The 15,803-nt window shown below is 42.6% G+C and overlaps 1 protein-coding gene across 6 annotated transcripts in view; it reads right to left on the reverse strand.

The window, feature by feature from the left end:
- The window catches only part of LOC128758496 (receptor tyrosine-protein kinase erbB-4-like), a 225,157-nt gene that overhangs the window by 20,227 nt on the left and 189,127 nt on the right, over positions 1 to 15,803 (reverse strand). For 5 of the 6 annotated variants that reach the window (XM_053864526.1, XM_053864517.1, XM_053864500.1 and 2 more), the window contains 3 exons: positions 15,588 to 15,710; positions 14,173 to 14,271; positions 10,071 to 10,256 (listed from right to left, as the gene is read on the reverse strand). In XM_053864526.1, the coding sequence (XP_053720501.1) occupies positions 10,071 to 10,256; positions 14,173 to 14,271; positions 15,588 to 15,710 (408 nt within the window). The remainder of the gene's footprint in view (positions 1 to 10,070; positions 10,257 to 14,172; positions 14,272 to 15,587; positions 15,711 to 15,803) is intronic. The other variant, XM_053864491.1, reaches the window with a different exon arrangement.

Raw genomic sequence — 15,803 nt, forward strand, 5'->3', positions numbered from 1 at the left:
TGCCAGATATAGCTGAACATATTTCTACAGAGCAGGCCACTGCACAGATGTGCTTGTATATGTGGATGTGATAAAAACAAAAAAGCAAAACAAAAATTCAAGTGCATTCAAGCCAATCCACCTCACATGCTCCAAGTTTTATTCAATATGATATATATGAAAGAGGTAAGCTAGACATCCTTTCGTGGTGATGAGGCTTCATGAAACAGTGTCCTGATTTTCAGAGGCCACCAGATGGCGCTCTCTGCTCTAAAATCTTTGGATTTAAACAACCATTTCAATGAAACCTCACACCTTTTTAGACCAAGAGCAACATCCCGAGGGCTCTGAAAATTAGGACACTGTTTCATGAAGCCGCAGGAGTCCATCACTAACTCACACCTATTGCGCCAGAGTTGGGAGCCCTATATTCACTTTTTAAATTCCCGTTTTGAACATTGTTAATACTGTTCCTTACAGACAGGTGTGGAAGTTGTCACTTCCGTTGTCACAGTGTAGAGTGTTAGTGCCCAAAACCGAGCTGTCGCAGCCTGGTCCTTCATGATCTTGCCCACCATTTTAGGACACTGTTTCATGAAGCCTCATGAGTCCATCACTAACTCTCACCTATTGCGCCAGAGTTGGGAGCCCTATATTCACTTTTTAAATTCCCGTTTTTAATATTGTTAATACTGTTCTGTACAGACAGGTGTGGAAGTTGTCATTTCTGTTGTCACAGTGTAGAGTGTTAGTTCCCAGAACCGAGCTGTCGCAGCCTGGTCCTTCATGATCTTGTCCATCATTTGGCTCGTGCATGAACGCACCTAATATCACAAAATAACTTTGTGTCCCGTGATAGCAGTACAAGTATACGACAAAATGACTGATCCAAAAAATACATTTGCATCACTGGCGGCTTCCGCGGGATCATAATCCACGTGTTTGGTGATAATCCGCAGATTTTCCAGACCCTTCCCCTTCTATAGCCTCACAGCTGATGTGAAAGAAAATGGAGTAGGAAAGGACTTTTATTGTCAATGGAATGACATTACGCCACTTTCAGTAACACATGGCTGTGATGTCATCGACGGAGAACCAACAGCTCGCATTCATTTGCATGCATATGGCTGCGTGTAATGAACCCTGGCTGCGGGCGTCATGAGTAATGGATGTGTAGGGAGAGAGGTGACCGATCTAATCATGCCTGCCTACCCAGTGGACGTGGCAGTCAAATCCATCCCTTTACACATCCTTGAGCACTGCTGATCCTCACAGATAATTAGAAAGACCCAGGGGGCTTATCCCTCCTCCGCCTACTCTCTTCCTCACCTCTTCCTCCTCTCCCACTCCAGTTTTCTCAATTTGTTGCATCAGCAGGGACACCTGTGTTTTCACCCAGGGACGGTGTGACGGAATTCGCAGTCATGTTTCTGTTGTGGATGGGGAAAGTGCACCAAGTGAATGAGTTGGTTCCTGCTTTATGATGCCAGACCGTTTGGGAATCACACCATGATTCCTCACTGCCAAGCTTGAGGATACAAAGAATCGTGGACCTGCATTATAAATGACGCCCCCTGGGCCAGGCAATACTGAATATGCTCCTTTGTCACATCAGAGGCTGACAGGCCTAAATTCTGATTTACCTAACGCTAGTGTGCGCCAAGACGTGAGAGCTCACAGCTTACGTGCGTCGTGAGAAGCGAAAAATCAAAACAACAGACACGATTAGTGTCTCCACTTTTAACAGCACCCAATACCATGTATTCTCTCGTGTCTTTGCGGGCGTGGAGAAGACATGTGATTTCTACTCCGCAAGTATAAGGTGGCTGGACTATAGAGACTGTCTTTTTTAAACAACGTGTCTCATTTCAATAATGGCAGTGAATGTGGAACCCATAGTGATGGTATGTGCATGTGTAAGTGTGTGTTTGCATGGGCTTGTTTGTCCTACTTTCTTCTTGACAAAACACTATCCTTGTGAGGTCTGGATGACATTCAGGGGACATTTGGCCGGTTCCCACACGGTTAAGCCTCAATTTGAGGATGAAGACTTCAAAATAACTGTGTCACTATAATTGCGTTTCAGTTAGGTTGAGAGTCCTGGTTCAGGTTAGCCATGTGTTTCGGATGGTTAGGTTTCGGGTGAGAGGCTGGGGAAAGGGTTACGGTAATGAGAAACCTCACAGTGTCCCCACATGGATAGAATTACAATTGTGTGTGTGAGTAATAGCAGAGAGGAACATCTTAAACAACAAATAAACAAACCCATGCCACATACTGTAGAATTTACATTCCTGAACATGATCATAAGCAACACAGGGAGAAAGATGCATTCAGGCTTGTCTAATGAGTCCAGATGAAATGTGTATGCTCAGCACATAGCAGTGTTTGCTGGGCAGTGAATGACAATTTCTCCATCAGCTTGACTAGATTCAATCTCCTGCCACAGGGTGGCATCTCCAGGGAGCCACCACGGGATGGAAACTCTTACACACACAGGCATGCACGCACACACAGAGCCTGGGTGTGAAACATCTGCTGAAATGAACATTAACTCGCACAAGCACAAATGGACAAGTGCATATGTGGAGTCAAAGATCACAAGACAAATTTGAAAGTGGGCAGATTCTACTCTTCTTTTCCCTGACTAAGCAGAAAGGGAAATACTGATGATCTCACCAGAATGAAAAATGAATATGTGTACTTGGTGGTGCAGTTTATGCTCCAAAGCGTTCATTTTCACATTCTTTGTTTATAGGATGAGACACAGCTGCTGAACATTGTTCAGGAGTTTACACCTGAACGTGGTGGGGAGGTTGGAGCTATTATCCAGCTGGAAGCGTTGGGCCCCCAATGGGGTCTCCCGAGGGCCAACTAGATACATTTGTGGTAGAGCGCAAACAAGAAGCAATTCCAGCGACCCCAAGGGCGACTGTCATGCAGGGTAGCTGACTCACAAAAAAACCCCAGGTGACATCCTGACATTTTGTATGTGACGTTTTATGCCAAGGCCACATCAGGTGCAGTTGGTGCCTACCTAACTGCCTGCGTCTTTCAGTCCACGTGTGGTGTCATACAGTGACTTTGGGAACGTGGACTTTTGCGTCCTCTGCTGATATTAAAGGCAGCGTTCAGTGTTGCATCAGACCAATGAACTTACAGGCATTTTGACATTAAAGCACGAAAACACGCTGTTTTCGTCCATATTTTCCTACTTCTTCTTCCCACTTCCCTTCTGTTTTCTGTTTTGATTGGTTGAATGGACTGCAAAGCATCATGGGAAGTGTTTAGTCATCACCATTTCACAGGACCAAAGGTTCCAGATCCGTGTGTTAGGCTTTCAACTGGAACGTCAGTAAAAGAGAAGAACCACATAAAGGGTTTTACAGTTCTGCAGTTCAGCAGCTGACATCCAATTTGAGACATTAATTCAACAATTAGTTTTGTACTCCATTTGTACAAACACCTATATGTCAACACTCGACACCTCTGGGCTGTGAGATGCTCAGTTTTCATACACTTGCCACATATGGTGGCAGCAGTGTGTCATTGAATTGACTTGACAGCTGTAAATTTGTGAGTCACCAACTATGGAGAAGTTCTTGAAAAGAAAAACTTTGTCCCCAAAAGTAAACACTGTTCATGAAAGCACTGGTTGAAGCGGTTTTTAATATCAATAAGAAAATGTGATGCTGATATCTTCATTTACATCTCTGTCTTTTTTAGTTTATATTTTGAAAAAAATTCGACAATATTTTTATTTCATAATATTTAGACATTGTTTTCAACGGTTTGGATCAACTGTATTTTTTTTTTTCTTTAGTAAATTTCATGAATAGCACCTGGTTTTGCTGGTGCTTGGACTTTTTGATGACAAATAATCTTTGGGTGATCACGTGGTTTGTTCACGTGTAAGTCCATTGAACACAAATGAAGTCACTTCTATTCCTTCAATGGGCCCCGGGGCCATTTGCTCTGAAAAAGGTGGGCCCCAAGATCAGAAAGGTTAAGAACCCCTGATGTAGACCATGTAGCCTAATGACTAACCAAGTAAATACATTTAAAATACATAGAACAAAAGGTTTAAAATGTGTACACCTGGCTTGGAATAAACTCTAGCCACAGCCAAGACAAGCAAACATTTACACATTCAAAGTCAGACGTCCTTGGAGTCTGCTTATGTCGATTTGTTCTAATGAGCAATGTGATCTCTGACATTTAGTGAGTGTCTAGTACACAAACATATCCCCAAAACAATAAGAGCACAAATCATGGACAATGAAATTAAAGGTCACATTGGCATAATGTGATAATTCCAGTGGGGCCCCTCTGTTCGGTCCAGTATTCGTAAATTTATCTGATATCTTCTTTGAAGGTTATTGGTTCTTCCCCTGACAAACTGATAAGGTTCTGCTTCAGTGAATGCTAGAGAGAGATGGGGAGCAAATGTTGGGTGGGGCATGTGGGCGGCTCAATGTCCTGAAGCACTCCATCATTTAGGGTGCTACTAGTGATAGGTGGATGAGGTGTCATGACACAGTGTCCCGCTTTCACCGGGTGGCACCGTCTGCTGTAGGATGTTTGGACTTGAACAGCTAATTCAATGAAACCTCAACCAAGAGCGGCATCTTAGGAAATTTGCACATAGCCAACCTTGTCAGCTATTTTTAGCCCTTGTCAGTCAGAGTCTCCATGACAGTGGACTCAACTGAAGGTTTGTGTGCACAGCATCTTCTGATCAAACCTGTCCACCCATTCACTCACACAAACGCCTGTCAGTTTGATTCTGTCCCTGCATCATGAGCGAGTGCCAGACAGGCCGAATGCAGTATTCCACTGTTGTTCAACTGAGCCAGATGAGAAAGAGGCGGATAATGGAAGATGAAGAGAGGAATGAAAAGACTCCCCTCTTGCTCTCCATCCCATATTTAATTCTTTGATTAATTATATATGCCCAACCAAATTATTCCATTAATAACGCAAAGCATAATGAAGAAATATACTGTGCAAAAGAGGGGATAAGTTCAGTCTTCAGTTCAGTGCACAATTCATCAACTGCTGCATGTTGAGATAGTTACCGTATTTTTCGACCACTGGAAACCATTGGAAAGGAACTTTTACACCCTGCTTTTCTCATGTGGCCTTAGAGACAGTATATATATATATATATATATATATATATACATATATATATATATATATATATATATATATATATATATATATATATATATATATATATATATATATATATATATATATATATATATATATATATATATATATATATATGGTGCTCCAATGTTTTTTTTAGCTGTGAATCACAGTTCATTGTATTAAAAGTGACCTGATATTCCACATGAGGAGGTTTGGAGGAGCACTCTCTGAAAAGGCAAAAGCAAAACATGAGCGTGAACTTTCTTCATTTTGTCAGGAATTCAGGAAGAATCTGAAGGCGATAAGTGAATGTCCGGTGGTGTTGGGAGAAAGTGCTGCCAGGCAACATAGGCCAGTGAGCTGTAGAATGAGGTCAGTGTCTAGGAAGAGGACAGCAGTGAAGGCAGAGCCCAAGGGATTAAACCGTAGAGTTTGAAGCAGGAAACACAGTGGTAAGGTTTGATGTTAGACACGGCATCACAGATCCATTGTTTATACTCAGGATGTGGATAAGTACAAAGAGTTGCACTGCATTTTTGTGGATCTGGAGACTTGCTCTATCACAGAGTAAGTCAGGAGCATCAGAAAAGTGTGGGAGGGTGGTGCAAGCACGGACAGTGAGCCAGTCAGCGGCCATGTTGGTACTACAAAAAATACTGGAGGAGAATATACCAGGTGAAAGGCGCAGAGACAGACAAGGCAATGAGGTCAATGAAGGTGCTAAATTAGGGCATGAGATGGAACAGTGCGACGAGAGAGGATGCACAAGAGAGTTGAAGGTGGACGTGGCTTCCTCGCTGTGACAACCCCTGAAGGTAAATACAGATGGATGAAGTTGGAAGACCAGTGAGAGGAACGACAGTTAAAGAGTTTAGTGCATAATACTGGGTCACTTGAGGAGCTGTTTACAAGAAAGACAAGGAAGGGCAGTGCAAGGTCAAGCGAAAATGAAATTGAGAAAAGGAAGGCACCTCTGGGAAAGACAGTCAGGCAGTGGAGGAGAGGAATGATGCAAATATGAAGAGAAAAAAAACACTGTAGATAGTGGAAATAAAAGAAAACTTTGTCTGTTCTGTGCGTGACACAAGTGTAGGAGTAGTCATGTGAGCCTCACCTATTGTTTGTGAGTGTGTGCGTGTGTGTGTGTGTGTGTGTCGGAGCGAGGCAGCTCTGACTGCGACAATAGATTAATGGCACCTATTATCGCAATGCCCAAAACACTTAGTGATGAACAGTCACTGCCAGGCGACATGTCTCAGCCAATCAATTAACGGCACAGTGGTCACTTGACTGAGGTCAGAACCTCCACACAACACATTGGTATATGATGCGGTTTTGGCGGCGGTGAATGAAAAAGAGACTGGAAGTATTTGTCAGCGGGAACCTGTTCTCACTCGCTACAAACGTTCATGTTAATGACGTGTCCTAGCATGTCGTGAAGACTGGCGATCTGTTCCGCAGTTGTCAGGATGAATCAGCACCTGCGAAGAAGGGGGACGCGTCCTCTTATGACAGGCAGCCGGTGTTCGGCATGTCCGCAGAGGACTGCCTCTCCGCTGCAGGAGCGGTTTGCTTCTAATGGAATCAGATCAGAAATGGACCTTACTCAGTGTTTTCATGGTCCATTACCTGTTTACTAGGTCGGCTTCGCACACACTCACATGACAACTTAGAGTGAGTCAGCAAAAAAAAAAGATGAAACTATTTTCAGAAAATTAACAGTACATCAATTCAAATTACTTTTCTGAAACCATTTCTTGATAATATACAAGAACATGCGCTGACTTCGATTTGAGGTTGAACGATGAAGTGAAAGTTTGAAAGCTTTGGCATTGGAGTTTGGTGACGGATATGAAAAGATATTACAACAGTAAAACCACTGAAACAAGGGATTAAAAAAAGGAAAAAAAAACTACACTGGACACCGTGTAACCTTGGCAAAGAAAAAAGCAGCCATCGATCATGAGGAGAGAAAATAGTAACACATTCTTTGCCAAGACACTGATGAACTGTTTCGAAGAGTTTGCAGACTCGCGATCAAATTTTGGTCAGATTGTGTCTGTGTACACACAACACTGGGCCACAGAGGGAAGTTTGCCTTAGTACCGACAAATATAACATTTATATCTTAGGTTTTTGTCATGTTTTTCATCACTTGACAATGTGGCAGTGGTCAGGGCAGCACTTGGTGGGGCTCCATTCCTGGGTCAAGTGGAGAAGGTGAGTGATCGGGACAGGAATCACCGTCAAAGACTGCTTTGTGTACTCCTGTCAAACGTCCCTCACTTCATAACCGAGGATTTTCTGACAAGGGACTTGTCGCGGCATGGAAAAGAGGTGTCAGCGACCCATCAAATCTTGACTGGCTGCAAGTCTCCCCAGCCGAAACATGTTGTGTTTCACCATGTTGTGTGTGATACAGAACAACCGGGAGAGCAAGTGAATCTCCTCTTCCTGGTTGAAGTAGATGACTGCATGATCTTCGCTATTTCAGTGAAGCGATGGAATGTTTCAGTTGTGGAGGAGTAAACCAGGCTCGCCTGGTCTGGGAGGCTCTGTGTGGGTGGCTGACCCGGCCAGCTGGTTGCAGCTCTTTGGACTTTCAGTCGAACATCAGCGACTGTGACCGACAAGCACAAGGTGACTAATGGTGTATGTCAGAATGTTTTGGAAGAAAAGAGAGGGTGGGTCAATTTCAAGGGAAAATAAAAAAAGTTTAACCTTTTAGAAGTAGACTATACACGTCAGCCTGGACAACTGACCCTGATTTTTTTAGTAATGCAAATAAAATAACTTTGAAAAATCATAATTTCCTCACCTATTTTTCATCAGTTCCCGGGGATAATGTCTTCACATCACCCAAACCTGTTGCACATACTCTCTCCGGCTCGCTCCCTCTCAGCCTGGACATCCTGAACGTGTCTCACTCTCCTTCTTTGGTATCCAGTCCACAGCACTTTTGCTGTACATTCCCACTCCTATGGTGATATTCCCTGACCATCCAGAACCCAAGTTAACTGACCCCTGAACTCTTTCCTCAACTCCCAACATGTATGGTACACCAAGCTAGAAAGCAACATTTTCAGAGCTTCAATGAAAAGGCTGAACTGCGTGAAAGCGTCTCTACTAATGTCTGTCCACTTGCTACAGTTCGATCTATCTGGCCTTGAGAACCAGCTCTATGACCTCGGAATTTGCAGGACCGACGACTAAATAAATATAGGCCATGATGTGTCAGAGGTGTCTGTAATCTGACTCAGATGGAATAAGCCATGGTGATCAACACAGCCAAAACTGGACTGAATAATATATGTCCTGGTCACTAGATCGTTGATAATGGAATTATTTTCTTTCCATTTTTTTTCATGTTGTATTGTCAGAATGATCTCTCACAGTGCTTCTGTAGAAATGGCTTTTCTCGAGGAGTCCTTCACTTTGTGTTTCAGTGGAAATACCATTTTGTCAAGGTTTTTTTTTTTCCCGGTGAAAGTTATATTGGAAATATAAACATGTAAACATGTCAAACATCCTATCAAACTAATCAAGAACTGGTGTGATTTGGAGCTTAATCGCTTGCTTGCAGAGCTGATACCAGATGCCATCTTGCACAGTGTGTAATAACAGCCTGGCACCCTCCTGTCATCGCAGTGAGAGTTACATTTATTTCATTCCCAGCAGTTACACGATCAAACAGTCTGGCTAAATCACCATCCACTGCAAACACAAACAACTGTTCTTTGAGTAGGGAAAACAAATATCACACACACGCTCATATTTTATAGTTGTGATGTGTTTGGGGTCGGAAATGATCAGCATCTCAAGCTGCAAGGAAACTTTATAGGGGCAACAGTGATGTCTGTCAGCATCAGACGTTCTAGTAGATATGGAGGCCTCAGATATCAAAACAGTAGTGATGGGCTGATGAGGCTTCATGAAACAGTGTCCTAATTTTCAGAACCCACCAGATGGCGCTCTTGGTTTAAAAATGATGGGAGGTTTCATTGAAATGGCCGTTTAAATCCAAAGATTTTAGAGCAGAAAGTGACATCTGGCGGCCTCTGAAAATAAGGACGCTGTTTCATGAAGCCTCCTCAGCCCATCACTACAAAACAACCAATGCATCTGCAATAAAAATGTTTCAAAGTTTGGACTGACTGACTGCTTCCTGAGCAGGTCGACCCATGATTCTACAGGTAAACAACACAGCAATGTCTGTCAGCAGCAACTTAGCTATAGTGATAACTTGACAAGGTGGAACATGAGTCTACCATGAAGACAGCAGCTAAATCAGGGGTCACATAATATTCAACCTAAGATAAATGAACCATGTGGTTTGTGATAACACGATTGTCCCTGGTATGTACATGTGAAGTGAATCACCAAGGTTTTATAGGTGGAGTCAGGGCTGAGTGACATGGCTAGAAAATATGATCACAATAGTTCACAATAGGCCAGTTTTTGAAACCACAGCTTGACCTTCCACAAACAACGAAGAAAATACAAACAATACATGACAAAGCACGTATGAACAATCTACATTCAACCATGTAGAAGGACAAAACGGTCCACTCTATAGCAACGATGCAAATACAATAAATAAATGAAAAATGAAGTAAACCATGTGTATAGGGAATGCTTTAGTTGTGCCCTCTGTTGGGCAAGAAAATAGCAATGTGACAATATGCCCCTTTTTGGCTAGATTCAGAATTTAATTGACCAAAATAGAAAAAACAAAACAAAACAAAAGAAGCAGATATAATTGACAGTACTATTCAGTTCAGTTGCAGCCAGTTTTTAGCAATTGATGTACAATAAGCTACGAGCCACTGACTAGATAGCAGAGTGGCATCTGCTTTGGACGGAGCAAGCGCATCACAAACATAAGATAAATCCATCTCAAAATGTTGGATGATTGGCACCAAAAGTTTGCCTACCTTGGCGATCTGGACACACCAGTTGAGTAGCAGCTGAGAACCGATGTTGTCCTTGTGCTCGTGCACGTAGTCTAGGAGGCAGCCATGGGGCATGAGCTGGGTTACCAGCTGGATGGTGGGGCTCAAGCAGACACCCAGGAGGCGCACCAGGTGAGGGTGCTCCATGCTGGCCATGATCAGGGCCTCCTGGGTGAGAGGGGGTGGGAAGAAAACACGAGGACTAAGAGAAGACCAATGCTTTTTGTGTGTATAACACACACACACACACACGGTTATGTACCAGCACAACATCCATGTCATTTCATTTTACAATCTCGATTTAAAGCACAACAGTTTCGAGACTAAATTAACTCTTGGGTGTAAATTATAATGCTTTATTTTTGTTATTCATTGGCTCTTTCATTTTTTAAATAGCAGCAATACTTTTCAAAAGACTTAAAAAGTGATGCAATAAGAGAATCTAACCTTTTAGTTTGCAAATGAAACATTTTTGCAGGGTGCAATTCGATGTTGTTTTAAATCACTGCTGAGAATAAAGATTAGTCGTGATGTGAAAAATGGCCAGGTCAGACTCCCAGGCTTTCTTTATTGGGCGTTACGTGCAGTGATTCACGCAACCAAATCTTTATGTGGAAGCTTCACTCGGGACTCAGTAGGGCACTGGTAAACAGGAAAATATTGCGATGAAGACTTGTCAGACAAGGTAAAGTCCTGTGACCTTCTCGATGATCCGTTTGTTCAAGCATCTATTAGACACCGATTCCCACACATTTCCCACAGAAGGAGGAGTCAGAGGCTCCAACTGGAGCCTGGACCTATTTGCATGCAGCTCCTGTCCACTCCACTCTGGAACGCCTGCTGCGCATGGAACATCCTGCAGAAGCTCTTCAAAGCTGTGCCATTCTTTATTATTAATATTTAAAAACGAGAAAAAAAAACAGTTGAAACCTGCATCAACACAATTAAAAAAACACACAGCTAACACAGTCCGAGATGAAGTCATCTGGTTGTGTTTGATGCGAACAATTAACTTCTCTGTGGTGTTTGATTTGGCATGTAAATACATCAACCCTGCATTCTCCTCTTTCCTCCGGCAGATGGATGGAGGTTTGAGCAGTTGGCATTCGACAGTGGGTAATTGTTATAGCAGAACAGCAAGCAGACGGATGTGTGATGATAAAGAGCCATTCTGGCAGTGGCTCCAGTGGTCGCGTGCATATGCATTCTAAAGCAGGCCGTGCTATTGCTTTTGAATATGTTGACTCTGGGTGGCACTCTGAAAACACTCTCAACAGTAGGCTGTGACTGTGACTGTTGAGCAGGTATATACTGTAGCAGCTACTGTAACAGATATAAGAGCTGCTATAATAAATTTAGATGCTTGAGGAAGAGCGCAGTGGGAGAAGAGTGTTGGTGCAGGTCGGTTCATTCTGATACGCGGCTGGGACAAAGGTCACTAAGAGTCTAATTCAAAAGGTCTCCGGTCCCAAAGTGATGCGACTATATCCTGGCTTCATGAAACCACTTGCTTCGGTTCTGCCCCGACCCGCAACCTGTGGAATCACAACGAGGGAGTAGTGTGGGAGAAAGACATCCACACAGTTCAAAGGGATCAGGTTTTCAAGGCAGCAACAGAGGCCCAAATAAAAAAAAAAATATTTTAGAAAACAAGCCTGGGATTGATGGAAATTTCAACCATCATCGCAGAAGCAAACAAGTCCACAGTTGCCATGATAAGTGGACTTAACAGGGATATGGGAGTTATGAGCTTCTGGGCCGAATTGCTGCTCAACTCTCAGGATCAGTTTGTTAAGGATGTTGGCGCATTTGGAAGCAAGTGTTTCGTTCTTTGCCCAATTGTTTTCAGCACTGGCTTCCATTTCTGTCGGCTCCCTTTCCCTTTCTGACCAAGCACAAACACACAAAACAGAAAAAAAAAACCCAGACACACACACTTGGATTTCTATCCCTGTGCAGATGCTGTGAAGTTTCTCATTGCCGTAACCCTTTCCCCAGCCTCTCACCCTAAACCTAACCATTCAAAACACATGGCTAACCTGAACCAGGACTCTCAACCTAACTGAAACGCAATTATAGTAAAGTAAAAGTTAGTAAAGTTGTAGTTCATCCAACTTTGATGTAAACAAAAAAGCAATCACTTGTTCCATTGACTATGAGTTTGAATTTATGAAGTGCAACATTTCACATGGTACAAGAACATTACCCTACATCTTCTAAAACGGTGGATTATATTTTATGCCCCATTGGGCTACTAAGTGTTTTTGCGATAATGTGTGTGTATATATATGGACGCAGCATTTTCAGAAAGTGTTTGAAGCTGACACTCCAGTGGCTGCTTTCCCAGTAGAGAGACGTGAGCCTGCCTTTAGATTGCTGTTTAACAGACAGATCATATTTGCTTCAAATGGACAGAGCCACCCACTGGGAAAACTGAAGGGTGGCAGAGTGAAGGAAAATGCGGGAATGGAGGTCGCTGATGAGGAGATGCATGACACGATGACGGCACAACAAAATGAGAGCCAAGGTGTGATTCCTCGTAAGAATGATGGAGTCAAATGAAAGGAAGTGCGCTTCTTTGTCCTCCAGACAAATCTTGAAAAACAGATCCATGGTTTTTGGAGTAGATGGTCAAAAATCCTCAAACAAATAATCTGCTTGAAACAAACTTCTTGATGAACATCACATTTACTTACGCTCTAGAAACTCTTGTGTTATCTCTTCAACCCAATTCCTGGGATGTTTTGTTGGGTTGAAATGATGTGCTGTGTTTCAAGAGACTAACTCATTTTCTGGGTTAGAGAGCTGCATTTATTAAAATTCTTGGGTTATTTTGGTTATCACCATTTCTGGGTTATGTTTCAGGAGAGTAAGCCAATTTTAGCATTAGTGGGCCAATTTTGGAACCAAGATCCTTGACTGGTTTGGGTTAACGCAGTTTCTGGGTTACTTTTCAAAATGCATCCCATGTTCTGGGAGACAAATTTGGTGGCAACAAACTTCCTTGTCAATAAGCTCTGACATCTACTCGAGTCTCAACTCATCAGTTGACTACGAAAGGTTTGAAATTCGTTTTTTTAAACAGTTTTTACCACTGATTTTACTCAGTTTGATCAGAATAGCTCAGATGATAGAGGCGACACACCATGATGGGAGAGGTTGCAGGTCAAATCCCCCCCCCCCGAAAAAAGCTGGAAAAACATAACGTGCGCGGACCGATCAGCTGACCGACGGCGCGCTTCGTTATTGTATATAACGCAATGGTTTATGACTTTGTCACAGCCAAACTGCACAGAAGCGCACATTCAGAGCTGGACACGCACCGGGCACCTCTTCACTTCTGGAGAGACGTCACTCACTCTGCAACCCCTCCCACATGCAGCGGCCACACACATAGAGGAACAGTGCACCTGCAGCAGACACTCTACATTCACTCCTACAAAAGCCTATTTTAAGGCTTGGAACGCATTATTTCTTTTTCCATTCACTGTAATGGGAAAAATCGATTCAGATTTCGAACAAATCGCTTCTCGAATGGCCGTCTGTAACGCATTGTGGTCAAGAACCGAGGTTCCACTGTATTACACAATTTAATTTTTATGCAATAAAATACAAAATTAACTAAATAAATTAATAACTCACTTTTAAGTCAGAATTAACCCATAACTGTCCTCACTACACCCAAATATTGGGTTGACGATCGAACCAATCATTCTGGGTTAAAAGAAGACAGTTTTCCTGGTTAATTTCACACCAAAGGTTGAGCAGCTCCTTTCGAACAACCCAAAATGTATTGCTTTTGACACAGGTATTCAATAGTATGAAAATACTTATTACTACTATATAACTCAAGGTTTCCCACACTACTTTGTTAATGTGTATATGTCCATAGCAAACTGGCAGCTTCGGCTTCCGCATTCACTTTGTAATAGTACATGGTCTGAAAAATGTTGGTTCTCCTCTTACAAGACTGAAGTTTCATATCCACTCCAGAATACATACTAACTAGTAACTCGTATTCCCACCCTTGAAAATTCAGAGTCCTCATTCCACAGTCCACATCGCGTTTCCAGAGAATACTCACGTCCATGAACTCCACGTTGGCTTTGGGACCCGTCGTCTCATTGAGGATTTTTATAGCCACAGGAATCTTCACTGTCTCACCCTCTGGCACCCAAATACCCTGAGGAGATATAAACAATTACTTCAATTGCTCCACAATGACTTTCAATCAACAGTGACAAACACACTCTGATTCTGTTTACTACAAACTGTGTTTTGATCAAAGAAGTCCTGCTGTCATTACTGGGCACAAACAACCATTGAATTTAAACAGCGAGGAAACAAAGCAATATTTGCTTTGTGACTTATTCATCTGTTCATTTAAAAATGATGATTCCATTAACTACTGTAGTTTCACTTTCACCACGTGGTACAAGTGAAGAGCAGCGCAACAAACACTTCATCCCTGCCTGGTTATAGTTGCAAAGAAACAGCGTTACCCAGGGAAAGGAGACGATTGACTGTGAGCATCAGAGAAGCCAGAGCTTCTACAGTATCTCTGTTGAGCGTTTTGGTGTTATGAATAATTTGTCCAAGGGCAGTGAAGTTGGCAAGCAAGCAGCTGTTTGCGTTCCAGGTCCTCAAGCTGCCCGAGGCTCAAGTCTATCAGGACACGGTGATACACAACAGAAAGGTTTATTCTTTTGTTCACATTGTCAAGATGTCAAAAAAAAAAAAGGTAGGAGCTTGCTTTTTAATATAGTTACAGCTTTAGAAAAGTGGGAATCAAACGGGGAAACAAGAAAAATGGAGGTGGAGTTTAATAAATAAACCACTTCATTCAGCGACCGATGTTTTCCAAATTGTAATCAAAGAAGCACCACATTCTTTCTATTACGGAACATTTATTTCAGCTAATGCTGCAGTCCAGTGGCACTAGATCCGTGTAAAGGTTTTCTCGCTGGTATATGGTGGTAAAACTATGTTGTTGGAATTTTCTGTTGTGTCTTGTGGATGACTAAAAATGGTTTGACTATAAATAAATACAAATCAGAGATCAGAGTTCAATGATGTGGGTATCCACAAGTCACTCATGAGTTCTATGGCGGAGGTTGTTTCACAGTTGTGCCCGAAAATAAATCAGGACGCCTTGCAACAGCAGCAGTTCTGGCTAAAAAAAGGTTTGGCATAAAGAATCTAGAGGTAGTCATGTCAACAAACAAACCACCATACACTTGATATGGAGATAGTCCAGAGATAGAACAAACATTTGTTCCTTTATGTTGTCAGATTGGAGCAGACGTCTAACTGTTTCAAAGATTATTAGTGTCACCTGGGTCCATCCTCACTGTGTGGTCATTACACAAGCAGCTCACTGGCCAAGCCAGATAGATATATCAAAGATATTTGTCATGGAAAGTTGGTGGCGCTCACAGTCCAACCACGGGCCTTGGCCCTATGGTTAAGAACCACTGCTTTAGAGGGAACAACACTAACCTTATAGACTGTACCAAAAGCGCCAGAGCCCAGAATCTTGACCCTCTTGAGCTCTGTCTCTTTCAGGATTCGCAACTGGGCCTGGTTCGGGGCCATTCCACTCGGTGTCAGGGGCTCCACCAGCTGCAAAAGAAAAATACAATGAAAAATAAATATAATAATAAACAAAGAGCAGTAAGAATCACAGAAACCTACTTTGTTGCTAGTCCAGCTACA

This window comes from Synchiropus splendidus, chromosome 1, assembly GCF_027744825.2.
Source record: "Synchiropus splendidus isolate RoL2022-P1 chromosome 1, RoL_Sspl_1.0, whole genome shotgun sequence".
NCBI classification, from domain to species: domain Eukaryota; kingdom Metazoa; phylum Chordata; class Actinopteri; order Syngnathiformes; family Callionymidae; genus Synchiropus; species Synchiropus splendidus.